This window comes from Lissotriton helveticus, chromosome 4_1 (assembly GCF_964261635.1).
Source record: "Lissotriton helveticus chromosome 4_1, aLisHel1.1, whole genome shotgun sequence".
Lineage (NCBI taxonomy): Eukaryota > Metazoa > Chordata > Amphibia > Caudata > Salamandridae > Lissotriton > Lissotriton helveticus.
The window spans coordinates 28,839,409-28,863,267 of record NC_136063.1 but is presented as its reverse complement, the minus strand read 5'-3'; the positions used below and the strand labels follow the sequence as shown (position 1 = coordinate 28,863,267).

The 23,859-nt window shown below is 45.1% G+C and overlaps 1 protein-coding gene across 3 annotated transcripts in view; it reads right to left on the bottom strand.

The window, feature by feature from the left end:
- Positions 1–6,103: 6,103 nt before the first annotated feature.
- LOC144828296 (C-type lectin domain family 2 member L-like) overlaps positions 6,104–23,859 on the bottom strand; it is a 92,210-nt gene continuing 74,454 nt past the window's right edge. For all 3 annotated transcript variants that reach the window (XR_013610418.1, XM_078686379.1, XM_078686377.1), the window contains one exon: positions 6,104–7,995. Coding sequence is in view for 2 of the 3 variants with exons in the window: in XM_078686379.1 (XP_078542505.1) it covers positions 7,878–7,995 (118 nt within the window). In the remaining variant the exon portion in view is untranslated. The remainder of the gene's footprint in view (positions 7,996–23,859) is intronic.

Here is a 23,859-nt window from a genome sequence, read left to right as displayed (position 1 = left end):
GATAAATTCGTCTGTGGGAATGTTTCCTCTGGTTGGAGAGGTGGACTGTGTCTACACCCACGATCAGGTATTTTAGTGGTTTGGCCCCATTTGGTAGCATATTCGGGTGGCTGTAATGATATGGGCATTACAATCCATGTTATCATTTTTTCAGATACGGCTGGAACTACCATGGATTTTGAGGCACACCATTTCTTTGATGATTACCAGGTACATATGATTACATCATAGGTATCATTTATAACAAATAGTTGCCCTCGACTGGCATATTACGAAAATCCCACTGTTAATTTTTCGTCTTTATAGGACTGAGAGAGTCTGGTCCTGTCGTGGGAATTTTTAGCATTTGCACCCACTGGGTAAGCAATTATTGATTAAATAGGGCATAACAATTTATAAATATTTAAGTTTGACGACAGTCTAAAGGTGTACCTACTCCTCTTTCATAGGGTCACCTGATATACCCCTGGTTGTCCCATCCATTGTCCTGATGAAGACTCGCATGGCCCAGGCATAATTAACCGTGAGGCCGCAAGACGAGTCGAAACGTCAACACTGTTTTGTAAATACCTGGACCCTTATGCTCACTGTATAGATGTGCACAATCTATGATTTATTCATTGTAAAAATAGTGACAATAAGGAGTTTTTCATATTTTTCAGTGGTCAGGCTTACATAGGCTGGATGATTTGTAGATTCGCCTCTATGGTCAAAAAGTACCTGTAAATGTTTTTTCCTATCACTTCTATCATTTTTCTGTTTCTTCAAGCACTTACTACTTTCTTGCACCCTTTTGCTATGTTGCACGCTCCATTTGGGGCAACCATTGGTATCTATAATGTGTTACAAGTGTAAATATTGTGATGAAGTTTGACCAGAAGATAATTGATTAAAAACCATTATCTAGATAATACTGTCGCTTATTTCATGCCCTTATGTTTATGCTGAATGTTTACATGAATGTATAGAGCAGACTAAGGTAGATGCTCCATAAATGTTTAACTGATGATTTTGTGCTGATTAATTCAGTTCAAGAAATTACAGAGGTCTTAGACCATTGTTTTCTTATAACCAATACCCAATCTGGCCTCTCAACCGGTGATGCTGCCTGGCCTCTCAGCTGATGACTCTCTGGCCTCTCAGCTCATGACACTTTCTGGCCTCTCAGCTCATGACACTTTCTGGCCTCTCAGCTCATGACACTCTCTTTCTCCTCTCAGCCCACGACAATCCTCAATTCTTGGCATGCTCTGGCTTCTCAGCTCATGACATTGTCTGGCCTCTCAGCTCATAACACTCTCTGGCCTCTCTGTCCTCTCAGCCCTCCTTAGAACTGTCAGTCAAGCACCATGCAATCCTTGTAGCACAGCATTCCGTTCTGCCTGCCAGGCTATGGGGGGGGGGGGAAATCAGTCCTCTGTGTTTGTATAGGACACACCATATTCAGATGTAATTGTCAGCTACCTCAAGCTTCCCCCTTCCTGCTCAGGAAGGCTATCAGAATGCAGGCTGTCTAGATGGAATGTGTAGCTGTCACCCACCCTAGATGTATATTGGAGACAGGCTGCAGGCACACAGATCTAAGTTAAGAGGAGAGAAACCTCCACTTTCTAAAAGTGGCAATTCTAAAATAATAATGTTAAATACAATTTTACCACCAAAGAGGATGTATCATTACCATTCTAACGATATGAAACATCACTTAGCTGTTCTTTTCTAATCAGGAATTCCAGCTTAAAAATGTTTTCAAGAATTCCCAATTCTAGCCTATGGGAGGAGTAGGCCTCACGGTAGCAAAAAACAAATGTAGCTGTTTGCCACTAAAAGGACATGTAAAACGTAAAAGTACATGTCCTACCTTTTACTTACAAAGCATCCTTAACTGAAGACTACCTTAGTGGTGACCGATGTATAATAAATTGGGAGTTTAAAGCTTGGCAAGTGAAGTGGCAGTAAACTTCACACACAGGCCTTTCAATGGCAGGCCTAAGACAGGTTTGAAAGGCTAGTTGTGTGTGTTGTACAACCAGTGCTGCAGGCCCATTAGTAGTATTTAGATTACATGCTCTGGGTATATGGTAGATCATGTTACAAGGGACTTATAAGTAAACTACATATACCAATCAGGTATATACCTCAGAGTCCTGAGTACTCTTCTTCAAATGTTCATCCCCACAGCATTTTGCTCTCGGGAGTGAGCAGCAGCGCGCAGTCTATCAGCTGCATTCCTCCCTCGTCGTGGATCAGATTACTAACTAAGCAGCCTGCGCTCCATGTTTGCACCCCTCCCACTTTTCGTTTGTTCTTTGTAGCGCGGTCCGGTTTCACTTTAATAATAATGAAGTAGTTTATAAAGCGCCTGGCGACGCCATCCCGGCGTGTCCCCGCGCTGTGGAGATAAAGATTAGCGAGCAGCAATTAGCACCACCCCCGCCCAAGCATACATTAAAGATTATACAAGTGGGTTTTTAAAAGACTCCTGAACTTGGCCTCTGATTTTTCCAGCCTAAGGCATATCGGGAGTCAGTTCCAATTTCGAGCCACTACGACTCTGAAAGAGCGACCTCCCAGTTTTGCTCTTTTTACACGGGGGAATCGTCAGCTAGCCCGTCCCTTCTGAGCGTAGAGCTCTGTTAGGCTCATACCTATGTACTAAGTCTTGAAGATAGGATGGAGCTTAATGCCAGAGTATCCTGTGGCATATTAAGAGAGATTTAAACATAACTCTCTTCCTGACCGGTAGCCAGTATAGAGCCGCTAGAGCAGGCTTGGATGCTGCTCTTCTGGGGAGTCTCAGGACAAGACGAGCAGCTGTGTTTTGAAGAACTTGCAGGCGCCCCATGCTTTTTTCTGTGGCGCCTAAAAACAGGACATTTCCGTAATCCATACGGGACGTCACCAGTGCCTGAGTCATGGTGCGTCTGGCGTCCAGAGGAAGTAAATCTAAGGTGTGATTGAGTGTTTTCAACACCCCAAAACACTTTCCCACTAGGCGACGAATGTGTCCTTCGTAGGACAGAGTGGGATCGACCCATATTCCCAAGTTCTGTGCCTCCTTACAGGGAACAGGCATTGGACCCAGACATGATGGCCACCAGTCCGTTGTCCAGCTCAGGTTGGCCCCACCCACCACCATTACCTCCACCCACCACCATTACTTTAGGGACTGCGGACCGCGCTTGCTGAAAGTGACAATGTATTCCGACAGTGTGACCTTCACTTTCAGTTCAGAAATGGCACCGAGAGTAAATACAGAAAAGCAACCCCCCCATGCTGGTCTACTTTTCTACCTGTTGTAACCTCTATACGGACTATAAACACCAATTCAATCACATCTCTCAAAGAGGCACACGTTTCGGGGTTAACAAGGCTTTCGCATGTTTACATCGTTTATAACCCATCATGTGTTTTATTCATCTTTTGATGATTCCTCATCTAGTTGTGAGTTCCTTTCTAGTTGTGTTTCTTTCATTGTACCTCCCGCTGTGGATCCCTATTAATGGTCTCTTATGGATGGATGTCTGGCAACAGGGGCGGTTGTTCCCACTCTCTCGCTTATTCTACTAGTTTGCGTTCATACTTGCTTCCTCTACTTCATTGTTTTGCCGTTGTCGGTTCCATTAGTCGTTCGTGTTATGCTTGTCTCTGACTATGCTCTGTATTCCTTGTAGAACCTGTATACCTGTGTCTAAATGTACCTTGGTTTTCCCACTGTATATGACAGCAAAACACTGCTTCCCAGGTGTAGTGGTATTTGTTTCTTCTTCGATTCTTGAGCAATGTTACTGGTTTGCCTGGGGCTAGTTCCAATGAGACTCCAAGTCGCACGGAGATTATTAAGTTATGCTCCATATATCGTGTTTGTGATGCTGCGCCCTTCTGTGACCCAGAGAGTCCAGCCCAGGCCTTCTACTCTCTCACTGTCTCTCTAAATCACTGACGGACTCTCTCACTGATTGACCGACTCTCTCTCTCTCTCACTGACTGACTCTCTTTCTCACTGACCGACTCTCTCTCTCTCTCACTGACCGATTCTCTGACTCTCTCTCTCTAACTGACTCCCTCACTCTCAATCTCTCTCTCATTGACTGTCTGACTGACTCTCTGACTGGCTGACTGACTGACTCTCTGACTGACTGACTGACAGACTCTCTCACTCTCTTTCTCTGACTGACTGACTCTCTCACTGACTGACTCTCACTGACTGACTGTGACTCTCTCTCACTGACTAACTCTCTCACTCTGTCTAGCTGACTGACTGCCTGACTGACTATCTCACTCTCTCTCTCATGGACTGACTCACTCTCTCAGTCTCTCACTGACTAACTGACTCTCTCACTGACTCTGACTGACTGACTCTCTCTCTGACTGACTGACTCTCACTGACTGACTGACTCTCTCACACTGACTGACTCTCTCTCTCTCTCACTGACTGACTCTTTCTGACTGACTCTGTGACTCTCTGTCTCTTACTGACCGTCTCACTTACTGAGTAACTGACTTACTAACTCTCTCACTGACTGACTGACTCTCTCGCTGATTGATTGACTCACTCTCACACTGACTGACTGACTCTCTGACTGACTGATGTACTCTCACTCTCTCCGACTGACTGATCGACTCTCTCACTGACCGGTTCTCTCACTGACTGACTGAATCACTAACTGACTGACTCTCTCACTGACTGACTGTCTCTCTCATTCTCTCTCTCACTGACTGACTGAGTCTCTCTCACTGACTGACTGACTGACTCTCACTAAATGACTGACTCTCACTGACTGACTGACTCTCCCCTCTCCTTCTCACTGACTGACTGGCTCTCTCACTGACTGACTCTCACTGGCTGACTGACTTTCTCACTCTCCCTATCACTGACTGACTGGCTCTCTCACTGAATGACTAACTGTTGACTGACTCTCTCTCTCTTACTGACTGACTAAGTGACTGACTCTCACTGACTGATTGACTGATTGTCTCCCTCTCCCTCTCACTGACTGGCTCTCTCACTAACTGAATAACTGGCTCTCTCACGGACTGACTGACTCTCTCCCTCTCCTTCTCACTGACTGACTGACTGACTGGCTGGCTCTCTCACTGACTGACTTTCACTGGCTGACTGACTGACTCTCACTCTCCCTATCACTGACTGACTGTCTCTCTCACTGAATGACTGACTCTCTCTCTCTCTCTCACTGACTGACTCTCTCACTGACTGATTGACTGACTATCTCCCTCTTCCTCTCACTGACTGACTGACTGGCTCTCTCATTAACTAAATGACTGACTCTCTCACTGACTGACTCACTCTTTCACTGACTGACTGGCTTTCTCACTCTCTCTCTCACTGATTGACTGACTTTCTCACTCTCTCTCTCACCGACTTACTAACTGACTCACTAACTAACTCTCTCTCTTACTGACTGACTGACTCTCACTGACTCTCAATCTCTCTTTCACTGACTGCCTCTCACCCTCTTACTGATTGACTGACGCTCACCGACTCTCTGACTGCCTCTCTTACTCTCTCTCACTGACTTACTGAGTCACTGACTGCCTGACTCTTTTACTGACTGACTGTCTCTCTCACTCTCTCTCTCACTGACTGACTCTCTCTCTCTCTCACTGACTGACTCTCTTTCTCTTACTGATTGACTGACTCCCTCACTGACTGACTCTCTCACTGACTGACTCTCACACTAACTCACTGTCCGACTCTCTCTCACTGACTGACTCTCCGACTCTCTCTCTGACTGACTCTCTCTCACTGTCTGACTCTCTCTCTCACTGACTCTCTCTCACTGACTTGACACTCTCACTGACTGACTCTCTCACTGGCTGACTGACTCTCTCGCGCTCTCTCTCTCTCTGACTGACTGACTGACTGATTCTCTCTCTCACTGACTAACTGACTCTCTCACTGACTGACTGACTGACTGACTCTCTCACTGACTGCTATACAGGTACTATTTCCAAACCTTCATCCTCCTGTTATGTTTGCCCTCCTTTAACAAAAACAAATAACAAGAAACCATTGGGACAGGCAGAAAGAAGTTGCCAGCATTGAAAGGAGAAAAAAAAACTCAAGACATTATTTATTGTTAATACCCTTTTTAATATGGTCGTTCAAGTGTACATAATGCTTTCTTGGTCATATATAAGGTAGCAAAAATGCTTCTGACACTTCATTATAACTTTTCAGCATGATGCAGAATTCTGTACAGCAGGACAGCTTAAAGACATAGGCAAAGTCAATATCTCTGGCTAAACACTTATAAGGTCCCAAAGGCGAGACCTATTGGCTATGCCAATGCTTGTTATTTACAGAGATAGTAGGGAATAAATAGGACAAAAAGTAGACACTGGTAGTATGGGATATATGTAATAAGAAAACAGTAATGTAACCCAACATCACGTGATTTTACCCGTGGGAAAGGGGACATCCAGTCTCATAGCCGATTCACTGAAATGTGGTGTAGAGAGTAAGGACTTTGAAAGGATGAGTCCTGCACTGCGGTGTTGGTACTCTCGCCACACCAAATTGTGTGATCATGGTCAAATCACGTCCTTCCTATGCCTTTGTCCCCTTAATTGGCATTATACAGTGCTGGTGACCCTCTGTGGGCTTGAGCCAAGCTTGAGCCAGATAACTGGCTCAGCACGAGGTTCTCTTGGATCCTCGTTCGCAAAACGAACCAAGACCATGTGTGACGTCTGTCGGCCACCCACACTCTAGCCTCATATGCCAAGAAGTAGAGACAAAGCATTCACTTTTGATGTACACAAGAGAGAAAGAGATACCCAGATGAAGTGATTGGGGCTGAGTTCAGCAGCCAATCGTGCTCAGTCGCCACCCCCGCCTTAGCTGCAAAAGCACTGTGTTGACAACAGCACTGCTTTGAAACACTGCAGCTTAGGGCTCTATGTAAAATACACCAGATTTGATTATGTTATGATCCATATGCTTTTTAGGGAATTCGTTATATCTGCACCTGCCCAAAGGCACTGTTAGTAAAGGCACAGGATTGCTGCAGCACCCACAAAATAACCATACTGGAGTTGAGGAGGTGGATGAGCAATAATGTGGTCTTTACATTTTGCTTTTATCTTGTCACATTTGTTGTGCTTTCATAGACCGAGGTCAAATGTCAGGTTGTGTCTTCTGTAAAATCCTGTGCTATTCTTTTAATATTGGGATTGGCGTTTACTTTTCTTTGTCTGACAGACAAGTGAGAGGAGTTTTGAAGTGAACTATGTGACAACCTTACTCGCCTACAGGAAGTGTAGGTTGTCATTTTTATTATAACACACAACAACATGTAAATACATATAAATAAACTGAATAAATATTTTAAATATATTTCAAAAGTTACCAGTTAAACAAGCAGACATGAAGGATTTTTTTTGTAATACTGAATTGTGGTGGAAACAAAGATTTTAGCAGGATCAAAACAAATCAAGATGCTCTTTTTGCTGACGAGCGAATGATATATATTTGATAGATATTTGCTGTAACCTGATTCCACATGTACGTGCAATCTATAGTTTTATGAGTAACATTGCATATCTGTGCATATTTAGTGGCATTCAAATAGAAAATATGCAATCTGCCATACCATGCTTCACTAATATATGTATCAGTGCGCTCCACAAGGGACTACCAGCTACATACGTGCCCTTACTACTCTCCTGCTGAATAGGCGTAGCCTATTTGCAACATCTGTTGTTGTTATTTGTGTGATGCTTGGATTTTTCACATCCCTCTGACTTCAGTGATGTCACACTGATAACGGCCCCCCCACTCTGATGATTGGTCCTGGTGCCACTGGGCCTGGCAGGTTCCAGTGACAATCCTCTGCCACCTGTAATAATGCAGTACATTATGTTCCGACAAATGGCTTCCTAGTACAGATGTAGGGTCTTGTGAGGGAGCATCCGGATACCCGCACAGCTGCATCTTCAATGTAGGCGCACTCCCCAAAGTCTGTTATTGAACATCTGGGAAGAGAGAGACAAAATCCAGTCAGACAATGAGAGGCAGGAACAAGAATCTTTGTAGCTACTCAGAGATGTGGGATAGGGATCAGTGATGGGAATGAGAACAGAAAAACAGATTGCAGACAATATTTTTGGGAAATATGTGAAATGTTTGCCAAAATAACACAGTGTTAAGCGCACTGAGTTAAATATACTTGGCTGCTTTCTCATTTTACTTATATGTGAGGGAATAAGTTGCGTACAAATGTCACATGAGATAATGAGAGGCGAGTAGTAGAGCTGTTCACGTTTTTTGCTCAAACTGATCCCCCGAGGCGAAAACTGTGTCTGAGTAATGGCAACATGTTCCTGCGATTTTCCTGAGAATTTTGCCGAGGACTAGGGGGTACAATTACTAAGATTTAGCACCATGTTTGATCAGCGCAAAATCTTTTTTATACTAAATTACTTTCCATCACAAAACTTGTTTTGCACTGAAAATAGAGCAAAGCAGCACATAGCACTACTCTGCATTACTTACCTCTACTGGGGCGTTCCATGCGTGGTGCATGGGTGTTCCCATACTACCACCCAAGGGTTCAGATGCTAAGCCCTATTTGCTAAAAAAAAAGTAGAAAGGGTTTTGTGTACAAAAATAGTGCCCACTTCAACTAGGCACTATCATAAAGAAATGCTTATATTTCTTTTCTCACTTTGCATGTGTTCTCCACTGTACAGCTGATGGAGCAAGGGCTAATATGCACCAAATTTCATATATTCATAGATAGAGGAAGCTTGCATATGTGTTCTACTAACGAGCAACCCGAATGGAGCTTAAAAAGGCTGCTAACACGAGAATCTGTATTGTGCATGTGTTAACCAGGGGCAGCTGGTGACATTTGAAAGTGGTGGGCGTAAAATGTTAATCATACTGCACCGTAGCGAGCGAGCCCGAACCCCCTAAGGAGGGTTCTGGGGAATTTCCCCCCGAGAAAATTTTGAAAAAAGCGTGGACAAATGGTGCATTTTCAAGCAAATTTGGGAAAGCAGGAAGGTTAATAAAGCATGTTGCTTCCAACACATGCAATGATTATCAGCATACGGCATTGTAACTCCACTATGATTGTTTAGTGATGATCTACATCCTTCAAAATGCACACTTGATGCAGTTTCGAGTTGTATCGCTCTTCCTTCAATCTATTTAGTGGATCTTAAAGTAATGTACGTCACAGAAATAGACTGGTGCGTTGCTCTATGGTCTGATGGGTTTTGGAGAAATGTAAGACTTCACAGTTGTTTTCAACATTATGCGTGGTATTCAAAAGTAATTTAAAACACGAGAAAAATTTCACAACTGTATCCTAAAATGACATTTGAAACCAGCATTGATCTCTCCCGAGTCCCATTCACACACAAATCTAATTAAGGCTTTTGGTTTCTTAGTCGTATATGCTTTATGAAGGCCTTCATTCTGAGGCCTGTGGTGATTCATTCCAACATAGCTGATTGTAGCCGGGATCGTCGTGGTATACGTAGTGCCAGCCCCCAGGGATGCAACGGGCTTGTGCACCAGTTTGTGAGCGCCCGGGGCATTGCGGTGTTACAGAAGAAGGGACCGCAAACGCTTGTCCTGTCCCTTCTGTGATACAGAGTACTGGCCCCTGGTGTGTAAAAACTGAACATATCGGAGGGGTTTCGCCTGCATACATTTTCCCAGGTAAAGTCTGGCAAAAATGTGTGCAGGGAGAAAACTGGAATACTCTGTGAGTGAGAGCAAAGGTCAGGAAAATGTGCAATATATATTGCTGCATTATACTTCAATCTAAGCCACAGAATTCAAAATGGGGAGGTAACACCATACCCGCATATACGAAACCCTGCTAAGATGCGCTGTAACCCATGCAGAAACGTACAAACTTCAAGAAGAATATGTAAGTAAGCACCCTTAGTAAACAATTCTATTTTTGAGAGTTCAGTACTGTAATTTTTTCCTGGGGTTTAGCCAAAGACCCTTTCTAGGAAACTGATACCTCATAATTTCCGCCATTCCAATATGTGAAGGTGCCAAAAAAACAGTATCAGACACAGTGCCCATACTGTTCGCAACAAGCCTTCTTTATTTACGAGATGTTTATTTGCGGTCTGAAATGGCGGTAGGAAGAATTATAAATTATACCCTAGATAGGGGGAGAGGGGTTGGCCTATCGGCTAAGGCGCTCGACCTCGGACCTGGGGATCTGGGGATCTGGGTTCGAGTCTCGGTAACGACGCCAAAAACCCCCTGTGATTCTGGGCAAATCACTTAATCTCCCCGTGCCTAAAATGAAAGTGTGTCCTCATGTAATGTAACTGGTGCTATGTAAAGCGCTCTGATAACTGATTCGGTTCGGTTCTAGTTCGCGCTATATAAAACTCTGCAAAAAAAAAAAAAAAAAAAAGATATACCCCCATGGTTTACCAGCAAACACTCTAGGCCTATTATATTCGTCCACAATACAGCAAAGCAGCAGAGTGAGACTTTCACCAGGGCCGCGCGCGCAAAAATAAATGAATAATTATAAAGAACGATGACGTTGACTCCCACGACATATCTCATTCTCTACCAACAAAGGCCTACTAATATATTCGTCCACAATACAGCACAGCAGCAGAGGCAGAGTGAGACTTTACTTTAATTTTTTTCCGCAGGAATGTGGTGGTCCTGGCCGAGGTGTGCGCAGGCAGGCTCTCGCCGTGGGAGGGCCCAGGCCCAGGGCCGCGCGCGCAAAAATAAATGAATAAAGAACGATGACGTTGATACATATCTCATTCTCTACCAACAAAGGCTTACTATTATATTCATCCACAATACAGCACAGTAGCAGAGTGAGACTTTACTTTAATTTTTTTCCGCAGGAATGTGGTGGTCCTGGCCGAGGTGTGCGCAGGCAGGCTCTCGCCGTGGGAGGCCTGCGTGGGAGGCCCCAGGCCTAGGGCCGCGCGCGCAAAAATAAATGAACAAAGAACGATGACGTTGACTCCCACGACATATCTCATTCTCTACTAAGTACAAGAGCTCTAATCCCCCCATCTCCCATTTGTGCAATCTTACATTTATATTTCTTTTTGGCGGCTCTATATTTTCCCGTTGTCATAGTGGTTTCGTTTTATAGGTATATTACATTACAAGCCAGAGTACATGGTCCCAGATTGAATAGCATGGCTGGAATTCAGTCTCAGGGTTGCTGCACGCGCACCTATGCCCAGGCCCTTCAGCTATCTTGCCGCGAGGCGCGGGACATTACCGGGATCTCGAGATTGAATTACGACCAGACCTGCTATAAGGCACGTGACGCGGGACTGCAGATTCCACCTCGGAACTACAGATGGGACTGGTCTGTGGGCGGGTATTTATTTCTCGCATTGAAGAATTTTATGATAATTTTCCTAAATCAAAACAAAAGTTATATCGTATGACAAGATAGTTCTTCTCTTACTGAACAGCCCCTTGGCAACAAAGAGCGAGTGAGTGAGAGACTCTTACCTTAATTTTTTTTCAGGAATAATCGGAATGTGGTGGATCTCTCTCTCTCTAGTCTCTACACTGAGTGACTAGTGTCGTAGAAGTGACACACACCAGTCCAGTCCAGCATCAACTCCAACCAAAGTGAAGAAGTCCACACAAGTCTGACGACGAGCTGCGAGTAGCAGGCACCAGTGTGTGTCCAGGGAGCAGCCAGCCAGACCAGACAGCGTGCGTCCCGAATGGCCAATCACTGCATGGCTTCACATGAAGTCACATAGTGATTGGCCATAGAAAGTGCGGCTGCAACACCCACGCGCAGCACCCAATGAAGGATTGCCTGCCCTTCTGTGCGGTGGACCAACCAATCCTGGCGCTGCATGTAGCGCCAGGATTGGTTAGGGGGGCATAGTTACCATCCGCCCTTTTGACCACGGGGGCTGCGGCCCTGGCTGCTGTATGAAACAGCACCCCTTGGGCCCCAGACTCCCACTCTTATGAGGAAGATAATACTACGCGCATGCTTGGGCTGCTGAAAGCCCAAAAATGCACATGCGCACTACTGCTGCAGCTGAGTGTGGACTGTCACTCAAGCTGCAGCAGCCCAGCTAGCCCCACCCCTAGCACACTCCGATTGTGTAGGGTATGTCCCGGTGGCCACGAGAGAGGATCAGCAATATTTATTTGTAATTTGTGTGTGCTTATTGACAGTGCTTGACGCGGTGCATCCACGGGTGGGGCTATGCCCCTACGCCCCAATGGACGCACCACGCCTGGTGTTAACTGCATGACTTCTTGAAGCTTGGATGGAAATTTCCACTTCTGCGCAAATGCATCTACAATGGCCGCTTGGGAGCTCACGGGCTAAGCATCTGCCTTGCTGAAACTTAAACAAGTTATAGACTAAATACTAATGCGAAAATAGACTTTATAAGTAAATGGGGTTAGAGTAGAGATAGGTGTTATACAGTGAAATCATATTATTTTGAATTTAATATTTTCTTTTTTGACATCTGTATTAGTTCGTATTTGGGCCTCTGTATGATGCGAAAGTCTAACACCCACAAGGGTTTCCACGCATGCACAAAGGCGACAACCCAGAACCAGTGAGGTCAAGTCTTGAAACCCGTCCAAAGGACGTTCTCGGTACATGACCTGGGAACCAGCTGAACATCCTGAAGATTCATTGGACAACTGTGAAGTGTATACATTGTTATTGATACATTCATGAACATTGGTGGGAAATAAAGCTTGGGAAAAACAAATTAAGGGGTGGGAACTTAAAACAATGAACTAAAGAAAATTTATTAATACTTAGCATGGTGTGATGATCACTCCCTCAGCTCCTCCAATCAGAAATAGGAGTTTCATAAAGTTGAAACATTTAGGGGTGGTACATGCCATTAGAGAAAGTATAATTGAAGTAGATTAGTTAGAATAGTATAACAGTCGCAGTCGCACCAAGATAACGCTGAGAGACCGAGATGCTGTCCGAATGCTGATTAAATACCCGAAGAAGCAAACTTAGACATTTTAAAGCTAATTAATTAGAAGAAGATTGCAGAAGACTCGAGGAGGTGATAGAATTAGAACAAGATCGCAGAAGAAACGAGGAGGAAATAGAATTAGAAGAAGAAAGACGGAAGACTTGAGGAGGAAGTTAGTGCAAGAGAGGGGTGAGACGCAAGCGTCTAATCCGGAAGAGGTCATCTATCCTGTCTTGAAGTCCTTGTCACCTGAACATTCTACGGGCCCATTAACTCTTGGCCAGAGGGGTCCGATTTTCACACCATCCTAGGTAAATATATCTCTGTGTATTGTATCAATGTGCTTCTCTCTCTATCCTCTTTTTCCTGAGATACTCGTTGTTGTGAAATCTTATTTAATAGAATACTAAATTGGGTAAAGTGATCTTACTTACTCAGAAAGATAGAGTTAACACTGTAATCTGTTTTGCTCACATGAAATTATTAGATAAAACATTTAAATCTTTCCTGTGTCTGTGGTTATTTAAGAAGATAAAGGGTATCTGAACCTGTGTCATATCATCAATCACTATTCAACTAAAATAGATCCATTGATTAAAGTAAAGGCTTAGGATCAGTAAAAGATTAGAGCATTGATTGATAACTGATCTATTAAGCATCTATAAAAATGGACCCCCAGCGGAGTTAACTAACCCATATGAGTAAGTGCGTTTATGGGCCCAGAGGAAAGTATAGTGATAGATGTTCGCAGGTTGGTAACCTGCTGGATCAGTTTGCTAGTAGCAGAGTTATGGTTTTTATTGATTAGTTTGGTGATTATTGGTTATCGATTTATGTTTTAAAAAACCTGTTTGTATATTGTTTCATGTTGTTTGGAAAATTCCCGGGAAGTGTATAGTGGGTGGTAAATGGAAGACACACTGCAGTGAGGTTACTCGTCTGTTTGGAAATAGTAATGGTATTTTGTGGGAGAGATTGTTAGCAAAGAGTTCACTGGTGAAACGTTGGTGTTATATCACCTACAAAAGGGTCAAACTGGAGAAGAAGCAGGTTCTTCAAAGCTTGAATGAAGAGTAAACGGAAAGGTTTTACTCGCAGTGGGTGAAGGGTAAGCGGAAGGTCTTACTCGTGGTAAAAGGAATCAATCATTCTTTAGTTTAAATGAAACAGACTGAGTAGCGAATGTTTTTATGTTGTCATTAATGAAGATTTTGATGAAAGGTCAAAAAAAAATATGTTTTCATATTACCTCGTGAAGGGCGGGTATGCTGCAGGAGTTGCGCTGATGTCACAGAGTGCTGTGCTAGGATTGGTTGAAACAGTAGGCGTGTGGTTTACGGAGAATTGTAAAGGAGGGGTCAGTAGTGAGGAGTGATATTGACGTCACAATAGAGCCGCGCTAGTATTGGTTAAGCGGATTATGTAAGCTTGAGCTTGATTGGAGGAAAAACTAAAAGCTGTATCAGGATTGGAGAAACCTGAGTTATGTTATGTTATGTTATGTTAAGCGAACTTTTATAGCGCACGGATGCCCCAGCCAAGGGGCGTCCCGGCGCTTCCAAGAATAACCAACACAACACAGCCGCAACAGCAGGAGAAAGAACTACAAGAAGGCTAAACTAACTGTGAAAAAAGATGGGTTTTGATAGCCCTCCTGAACTTCAAGAGCTCATCCATTTCCCGGATATGGGGCGGAAGAGAGTTCCACAATTTTGAGGCCAGTACCCTAAAGGACCGACCGCCGGCTCTACATAGCCTGAACCGGGGAACAGTTAACAGATTCTGTCCTGAAGATCTCAAATTTCGGGCGGGGACATACGGCACCAGCAGATCATGAAGATTTTGAGGGGAGGCAAGCTTGAGGATCTTAAAAGAGAGACACAAGGTCTTAAAATGGATCCTCTGTGCCGCAGGCAACCAGTGAAGCGAGCGGATGGTATTATCCGCTGAGCAAAATCTGGGAAGGCCCACCAGGGCTCTGGCTGCGGCATTCTGGACGCGTTGTAACCGAGTGATCTCAGCCTGATTGGCTCCCACTAGGAGCGAACTGGCATAGTCAAGCCGAGATAAAATAGAGGCCTGTACAATCAGCTGCCTGGTGGAAGGATCGAAGAACCTCAAAATAGGTCTTAATCCTCGCAGGATGCCAAAACAAGTGGCTGCCACTTTTATGGTATGTCCAGAGAAGCTGAGGGCAGGATCCAGCCATACCCCTAAGTTTTTTAGCTCCGGAACAGGAATAGGGGTCACACCCAGCTCAGGGGGCCACCATAAGTCACCCCAAAGATCGGCCCGTTTGCCCATGACCATAACCTCAGTTTTTTTGGCATTTAACTGGAGACAGTTGTTATTCATCCAGCTGGCCACAGCCAAAAGTCTATTCCGGAAGCTAGGGGCATCAAGGTCGGAGTCACCACTCAGGACGACCGCCAGCTGAGTGTCGTCAGCATACGAGACCATCATTATGCCCAGTTGCTTGACGACACCCGCCAGCGGCCTCACATAAAGATTGAAAAGTGTGGGACTCAACGACGAGCTCTGTGGCACACCCAGCTGCAACGGATAGGACTTGGACTGAAATGGTGGAGTGACCACTTTAAAGGTCCGGTCAGCGAGAAAAGATCTAAACCAGTCGAGTGCCGTGCCCGACACGCCTGCCTCACCAAGGCGTTGAAGTAAGATCTTATGTGAAACCGTGTCGAACGCGGCGCAAGATCCAGCAGGATCAGCGCCGCAGTCTGACCAGAATCAAGCACGGACCGAAGATATTCTGTCATGGAGAGCAGTGCAGTCTCAGTGCTGTGGCCAGCACGAAAACCGTTTTGGGATGGATCCCTGCCCTGGTAAGATGTTCGGATAACACCCCATTCACATAGGCCTCAGTGATTTTAGCCGGCCAGGGAAGGAGTGAAATCGGGCGGTAGCTCTCAAGTTTAAGAGGGTCCAGGGTGGCCTTCTTGAGTATAGGTGTTACCACAGCCTGTTTCCATTTGATAGGGACGACCCCAGAGGAGAGGGAAAGATTAATAAACTGCCGCAAAGGAGGCAGACAAAAGTCTGCTGACTCTTTAAACTGAGCTGGACGCAAGGGGTCAATAGAAGAGCCAGATTTAACCTTGCTGACCAACATGCAAAACGTCTCCACCGATAAATTGGGCAGGGAGACAAGGGCATGGCGATCGGTCAGTGCAAGGTTAGTGGCCTCACCAACCTGCTCAGGACTAGGAAACGCCTGGTAGATGGCTTGGACCTTTTCAATAAAAAACAAAGCCAGGTCTTCGCAGTGAGTCGCTGAGCAAATGTCTGACACAGCTGCTCTGTTGGCTGTCAGGTCCTTAAGGATCTTAAAGATGAGTTTGGACGGATTAGAACTGTTGCTAATTTCCTGCGCATAGTGGGCAGCACGGGCTCTATATACTGCTTTATGATAGATGTTGACTTTCGCCAAATAAAGCTTCTTTTTCTCAGCATCATTGAGTTTCCGCCAGTTCCTTTCTGCCAGTTTGCAGGCTTTTTTTAACAGCTGCAGAGAACTGTCATACCAAGGACTAGACGTTTTAGAACGCTGTTTTGTCTACACCGCAGGAATCAGTGCGTCCAAGGCCAGAGAGACCCATTCCACATAATGATTGTACCCAGACTCAGCATTCAAAGGAGGATATAGTGGATTAAGCTCCAAAAGATGGTGAAAATCCACCAGGTTAAGTTTCCTCCAGTGACGCTTGAGCACAGCTCTATGTACCGGCGTGAGGAGGTGCTCTCCAATCTGGAGAGAGATATTACTAAAAAATGGTCAGTCCACACAACCGGACAGGGTTTGACCACTTTGACCCCAGACAAGTTGGTAAAAAAAGGGTCAAGAATATGACCGCCCACATGGGTGGGGGAAGTGACCAATTGAGAGAGCTGAAATGCCTCTAGATCGGCTAGAGTGCGGCTGATGGCAGGGATGTGACTACAATCAAAATGGAGATTGAGGTCTCCAGTTATGCTAAAATTATCACAGCCCATTGCTAAGGAGCTGATGCACTCCGGAAGAGCCTTTCTGAATGTGATATCGCAACCGGGAGGACGATAAATAAGAAGACCAGAAAAAGTAAAATTATAACTAAAGGAAATTTTTAAAAAAGCACTTTCACATCCTGCCAGATCAACTGGCTTCCAAACACAAGGGTCACTGGATTTCACAGCCATCGCAATACCACCATCCCTGGTAGACCGGCTACGAGTAAAAATGGAATACTCGGGGGGGAAAGCAAGATTGACGACTGTCATGTCTATGTCCTGAAGCCATGTTTCGGTCATGAAAAACACATCTGGTGTCTCGTCTTGTAAAAGATCATGTACTTCAGAGTAATGTTTCCCGAGAGAACGGATATTAAGGTTCCAGATGGTAATATCTCGGAAAACAGAAGGCCTGGGACAAGGTAGACTAGCCAGAGGAAGGCCCACCACGGCAGCAGACAGGGAGGGAGCATCAAGCGACCAAGTGTCGCAGGCACAAACATAAGGGCCACACGACGGGCTAACAGGCCCATATAAGCAATCAGGAACAGACCGCCTGACCTCCAGCAGCTCCTCCTTAGTATATCCCCGAGGCCAATACATTACCTGCGTATTTGCATGTGAAGTAACGAAGTGGGGCCACGCCAACCGCTTCCTTAGCGCTGACGGGCGCAGACGGGCAGGACTCTGGCACGACTCAGGCGCAGCAAAGGCGCACCCGCTGCGCGAACCGCTGCGCGCGCAAGGGCTAGTTTAAATAGGGCCACCACGTGTGAGCCGCCCCACTAGGACACTCAAGATGGCGCCCAAAAAGCGTCAGTACCCCTCCCAAGATGGTGTCCAAGCTTCAAAACGAAACTACGCCCCGAGAACCGGACCCGCTAAAGCAGCGGTGAAGAGTAATTTTATGTGCAGGTAAGGGCCAGCTACCCCAATTAAAAACAGGGACCAAACGAAACGAAAACAAATTAAATTGTCAAAAGGGAGAATTAAAAAACACAGCGCGCTATTATCACAGCGCTAAGAAGCAAATGCCTAGCTGCCACGCTGAGCGAGTGATTCTTGTCAAGGCCGAGCCACAAGACGCGCCGCCTTAAATAGGGCCACCACGTGTGAGCCACCCCACTAGGACACTCAAGATGGCGCCCAAAAAGCGTCAGTACCCCTCCCAAGATGGCGTCCAAGTTCAAAACGAAACTACGCCCCCAGAACCGGAGCCGCTAAAGCAGCGGTGAAGAGTAATTTTATGTGCAGGTAAGGGCCAGCTACCCCAATTAAAAACAGGGACTAAACGAAACGAAAACAAATAAAATAGTCAAAAGGGAGAATTAAAAAACACAGCGCGCTATTATCACAGCGCTAAGAAGCAAATGCCTAGCTGCCACGCCGAGCGAGTGATTCTTGTCAAGGCCGAGCCACAAGACGCGCCACCTTAAATAGGGCCACCACGTGTGAGCCGCCCCACTAGGACACTCAAGATGGCGCCCAAAAAGCGTCAGTACCCCTCCCAAGATGGCGTCCAAGCTTCAAAACAAAACTACGCCCCCAGAAAACAAAAGGACTGATTGGTAATGAAAATAGAAGCGGTAATAGTAATAGACAGTGGAGTTTGTATGTGGAAATACGATCCGACATTAAAAGGGAATTGCCCAAACAGAAGATATTTAGGTTTTGCAAGAGAAGAATATATAGGAGGAACCCCTCATAATATGTACGGAGAAAAAAGGAAAATGTCATTTATGCAGAGAATCAAAAATTATTTTAAGAAAGATAAGCCCATGGGGGGTGGAGTGTCTCACAGCCTAGTTAGACCTTATACCTCCAATCAGCTGTGTGAGTGGAGGGGGCTGTTAGCTATCGTTCGCTCACTTCCTAAACATGCCACTGGACTCTGGAATCTGGTGAGTACAGAATCTCCTGATCTTGGTTTCTTAACAGAGACCTAGCTGAAATCAACCTCCAAGCCTGATAATGCCCTTGCTCTCCCTGTTAACTATCGGATTCTTAGATTGGATAGAGTAGGGAAAGTGGGCGGCGGAGTTGCCATAATTTTCAAAGAAGAACTGAAAATTACTATTATTGACTCTGTCTCAGATACCCAGATGCAAATGTGTATATTCAAAGTGGACCTGTCACATCAGGAAACTTTAAAGGGTGCACTTTTATATCGCCCTCCGGGGCCATATAAAGATATTAATCTAAAATTAATTGAGAAAAGTGCTCCTCACATTATTGCCTCCAATCATTTTCTACTTTTAGGGGATTTTAATATCCATAGTGAGGATGAAGAGAATACTGAAGCTGCTAGCTTCTTAGCGGACATGGCCACTTTAGGCCTGGGAAAGATTAATACTGGCCCCTCACATTTGGCAGGTCATATCCTGGATATCATATTCATTAATTCCCCTCTCATAAGTGCCGATCCTTCTTGCCCATTGACGTGGTCAGATCACTCCATGATTCCTTTTCAGATTACCAGCTGCCTCAGACAGCAATCGGCTGGAGGTGCCCAGATGGCCCTCCAAAGACGATGGCATAAAGTCATGTATGACTCTTTCAGCAATTTTTTTATGCCCCGATATTCGATGAACACATGGACAGTACCATGAAGCTGAGGGTCTTTAACAATAATATTGGCACAATAATTGATACGAGGGCACCGGTTAAAACATCGACTTAACAAATTTCAGAAAAAAAGGGAAGATTAGTACATTGCAGAGTTACGGATGGAAAAATCCAGATGTAAAGTGCTGGAAAAAAGCTGACGCAAATCCCACCTAGATAGTGAAAGATTTAATTTCAAACTGGTTTTTGCTGCTTATCACAAAAATTCAAAAATAGCACAGAAAAATCATGTTATATTAAAACTGAACCAGGCAGGAAAATCGACAAGGGAGCTATATAAAGTCCTTAACTCCTTCACTAAGCCCACAGCCTGCGCACAACAGACTTTCCCCTCTCAGGGATAGTCTGTTTTAGCGCCATGATATCCTTTTAGGATGAATGCTAGCGCTTTAAAGATAGTTTTACCATTACCATTTACCATTACCATTACCACTGATGACAACATAGCTGTGCACCTTGAGGATAATATTAATTTGATTTATAATCGATTCCCTCAAAACCCCTGTCACGCGGAGCCCATTGACTCTAGTTCTCTTACGGTTAAGGATTTAGATCAAGGCCTGGATTGTTTTAAGGGTATTCAGATCTCTCAGGTGGAAGCCATGCTTAGCACAGCAAAAACTGGCTCTCCATTAGAAGTGTTGCCAGCACACAAATATGCTCTGCTTGCTCCGCTTCTAGCCGCACCTATTACTGAGATTTTGAACACCTCTTTAAGTGAAGGTATCCTGCCTCTTGATTGGAAGTTCGCTCAAGTACTTCCTATTAAGAAGAAAGATCATCTGTCTGCTTATGTGCTCTCTAATTACCGCCCCATTTCCCCCCTCCTGTTGATGAGTAAAATGGCGGAAAGTTATAGTAACTCAGTTAATGGACTACCTCGAAAAATATGCCATTCTTGATCCCTCTCAATCTGGGGTTAGACCCAACCACTCCACAGAGACTACCCTTACTGGGGTTACGGATCATATTAAAAAAGCACTGGATGACAATAAAGCTGTGATACTGGTCTTCTTGGATCTAACAGCAGCCTTCAAATCAGTTGAAAAATCAATTTCTGATGAGAGACCGAGTGAGGCTAGTGTGCAGGGACAGGCACTTAAGTGGCTTATCAGTTTCCTAGTCCAGCGCACTCAGACAATTAACCTGGGTCCATTCCGCTCTCAAACCTTGAAACTCTCTAAGGGGGTGCCCCAGGTCTCTTGTTTGAGCCCAACTTTGTTTAATATCTATGTGGCCCACCTTGCCGAGGTTATAAGAGAGTATGGTTACACCTTTCTCTTACGCTGACGATACCAAATTGCTCCTGTCCTTTGACAAGGACTGTGAGTCTATTGATCAGCGTTTTGCTAAACGCATGTTGGCTGTTTCGGAGTGGATGACGAACCACTGACTGCAATTAAATGTGTCTAAGACAGAAATCTTGCAGTTTGGGTCAGCCCAGAGTTTCTGGTACCCTGGGCGGTGGCCTATAACATTGGGTCCAACCTCCACTCCTACTTTGATGGCAAAAAACCTGGGAGTACGCTTAGATGTATTGTTATTCATGAAGGAACAAATGATGACTATGGCAGGGACTTGCTACCACACCCTAAACCTTTTGCGCAGTATTTCGATGGTTGCCTCTCTCTGTACGATGAACCCTGATTCAGGCATTAATCATTGGCCACTTGGATTATTGCAATGCATTGCTGGCATCCACAAATGAGTCCCTATTAAACAGACTGCAGATTTGTATAAAATGTGGCAGCTCGCCTGGCCCTTAAAAAACCACCTCGCATCTCTTCACGTCCCCTGTTACAACAACTTCACTGGCTCCCCATCCGCCAGAGAATTAATGTTAAGCTTTGCTGTCTCATTCATAAAGCTTTATATGGTGTGAGCCCCAGCTAACTGTCAGACAAATGTAAAGTCTACTGTCCGAATCGCCTTCTTTGATCGGAAGGTAAAGGGTTGCTGGTGATCCCCAGGTTAAAGAAGTTTAGAAAAGGAGGCAAAACCATTGTCCATCTAGCCTCGAAATTTTGGAACACCTTGCTCGAGTACCTGCGCCAATGCTCTGATTTGCTCAGTTTCGGGAAGCTCCTGAAAACTGCATTATTTGGAGCTTAATCCTGTCTGCCCATGTTTCATCTGACTTTCCTGTTACCATAGCGCAGAGATACCCCTACGGGGGTGATTCCTGCGCTCTACAAATCCCATATATACATACATACATTAAGAATAGAGAAGGAATTCTTATCCCACCACCTAGTACTCCTGCCTCATTTATGATGATGGAAAGCGGCTATCACACCTGTGTGTGGTTAGAAAATTAGATTGAATATACTAAATGTGACGGAATATTAGCTTACCCAGATAATGGTACGTTTCATGGTAGAATTCTTCAGAATTTAAGGATGAAGATGAACGAACGACAGCCCAGACCTAGATTAACACAGTATGAAGTTTTAGAGGAATGGGAAACAAAGGCATTTGAGCAAGACAGATCTAGAAGTACCAAAAGTTATAGAGAGTTTTATCCTAAACAAATACGAGAATCACGTGAAGATCAAATGAAACAATGGAGACAAGCAATGATTACAGAAGGACTTTATCCTGTATTAATGTCTGAGGAACAGTCAGGAGGCAAATGTACAAGAAAAGCTAAGCATTTAACAATGACAGGTTCTGGAGAATCATAAGATGAGTTTATGGAAGATATCCTAACAAAGAATCCTCCACCATATCAGGAGGGACCCAGTAGAACTACTCCAAGTGCCCCTGTTTTAGAAACACCATTAGTTCCTCAGATATTGCATGATCCAATAAATGAAAGAATACTCCAGGCAAAGGAATGGGAAGCAATAAATAAAAATGGTGAAGAATTAATACAGAAAATAACCCAATTGGGTATACATCCTGAAGCATTGACTATACCAGTGACTATAGGTCCTGTTGTCACATTGTATGGGGATAAGGGAAGTTGTTCAAAACCACCAGTTATGGCCACTCCTGTAATAGAACCTAGAAAAGAGAACATAACAATTGAGATCACGTCAATGGATGCAAATCGGTAATCTCCCTGATGGATTTACCAATAAAAGAGAGGATAAATGTTATGTTATGTTATGTTAAATTGTATTTATATAGCGCACGGCTACTCCGACAGAGTGTCCCGGCGCTTTCCACAAACAACTCAGTGTGTAATAACATAACACGAAACAGTACAGAAAAGAAAAACCCCCCAGAAAACAACTAAGCATTAAAAAGCCATGTCTTCAAGCTCTTCCTAAATTGAAGCAAATTAGGAGTACTGCGTAACGCCAGTGGTAAGGAGTTCCACAACTGAGGCGCCTTGAAGCCAAATGAGCGGCCCCCAGTGTGGGCCTTATGCACGCGAGGAACCACGGCAGTGAAAAGAGCTGCAGAGCGCAGTAGGCGAGCAGGGCGGTAGAAGATCAACCTTCGCCGTAAATATCCGGCCCCAGAGCCAAACAGTGCCTTGTGCATCAACGTAAGGGATTTGAACATAATCCGCTTACGGATAGGCAGCCAATGGAGCTTCTGAAGCAGCCCCGAGGCTCGCGATCGCCTATGCAGGCCAAAGATCGCGCGGGCAGCAGAGTTTTGTGCAACCTGTAGACGCTGGACCAGGTAGTCTGGGAGGCCGAGGAAAAGGGCATTGGCATAGTCCAGCCTGGATCCAATGAGCGCCTGCACGGTAATCCGCCTATGCTCCGCAGACAGCAATGGAAGAAACTTGCGGAGCATCTTCAGAACACCAAAGCAGGCGCCCACCAGACCAAGTACGTGGGCTCTCAATGACAATTTATTGTCAAGTTTAACCCCGAGATTTTTGGCAACCAGAGATGACTGTGCCGGGGGACTCATTTCAACCGGCCACCATTGTCGCCACTCAGGGTCGGTGGCACATCCAAAAAAGAGAACCTCAGATTTGCTGGAATTGGCCTTCAAGTTGTTGTGCTGGAACCAATCGAATACCATGGCCAAACAGGCCCGAATACCCTCTCCATCAAATGGCTGATCTTTGCCACATGTGAAGAGGAGTTGCGTATCATCGGCGTAGGACACGATCTGGGCCCCATACGCCTCCACCGCCGCCGCCAAAGGGGTCATAAAGATGTTAAATAATGATGGGCTCAACATAGAGCCCTGTGGAACCCCAACCCCCAGAGGCGGCATCTCGGCGGAGCGCTGCGAGACCCAGATCGTCTGGCGGCGGCCTTCCAAAAAAGATGTAAACCATTTGAACACCGTCCCCCT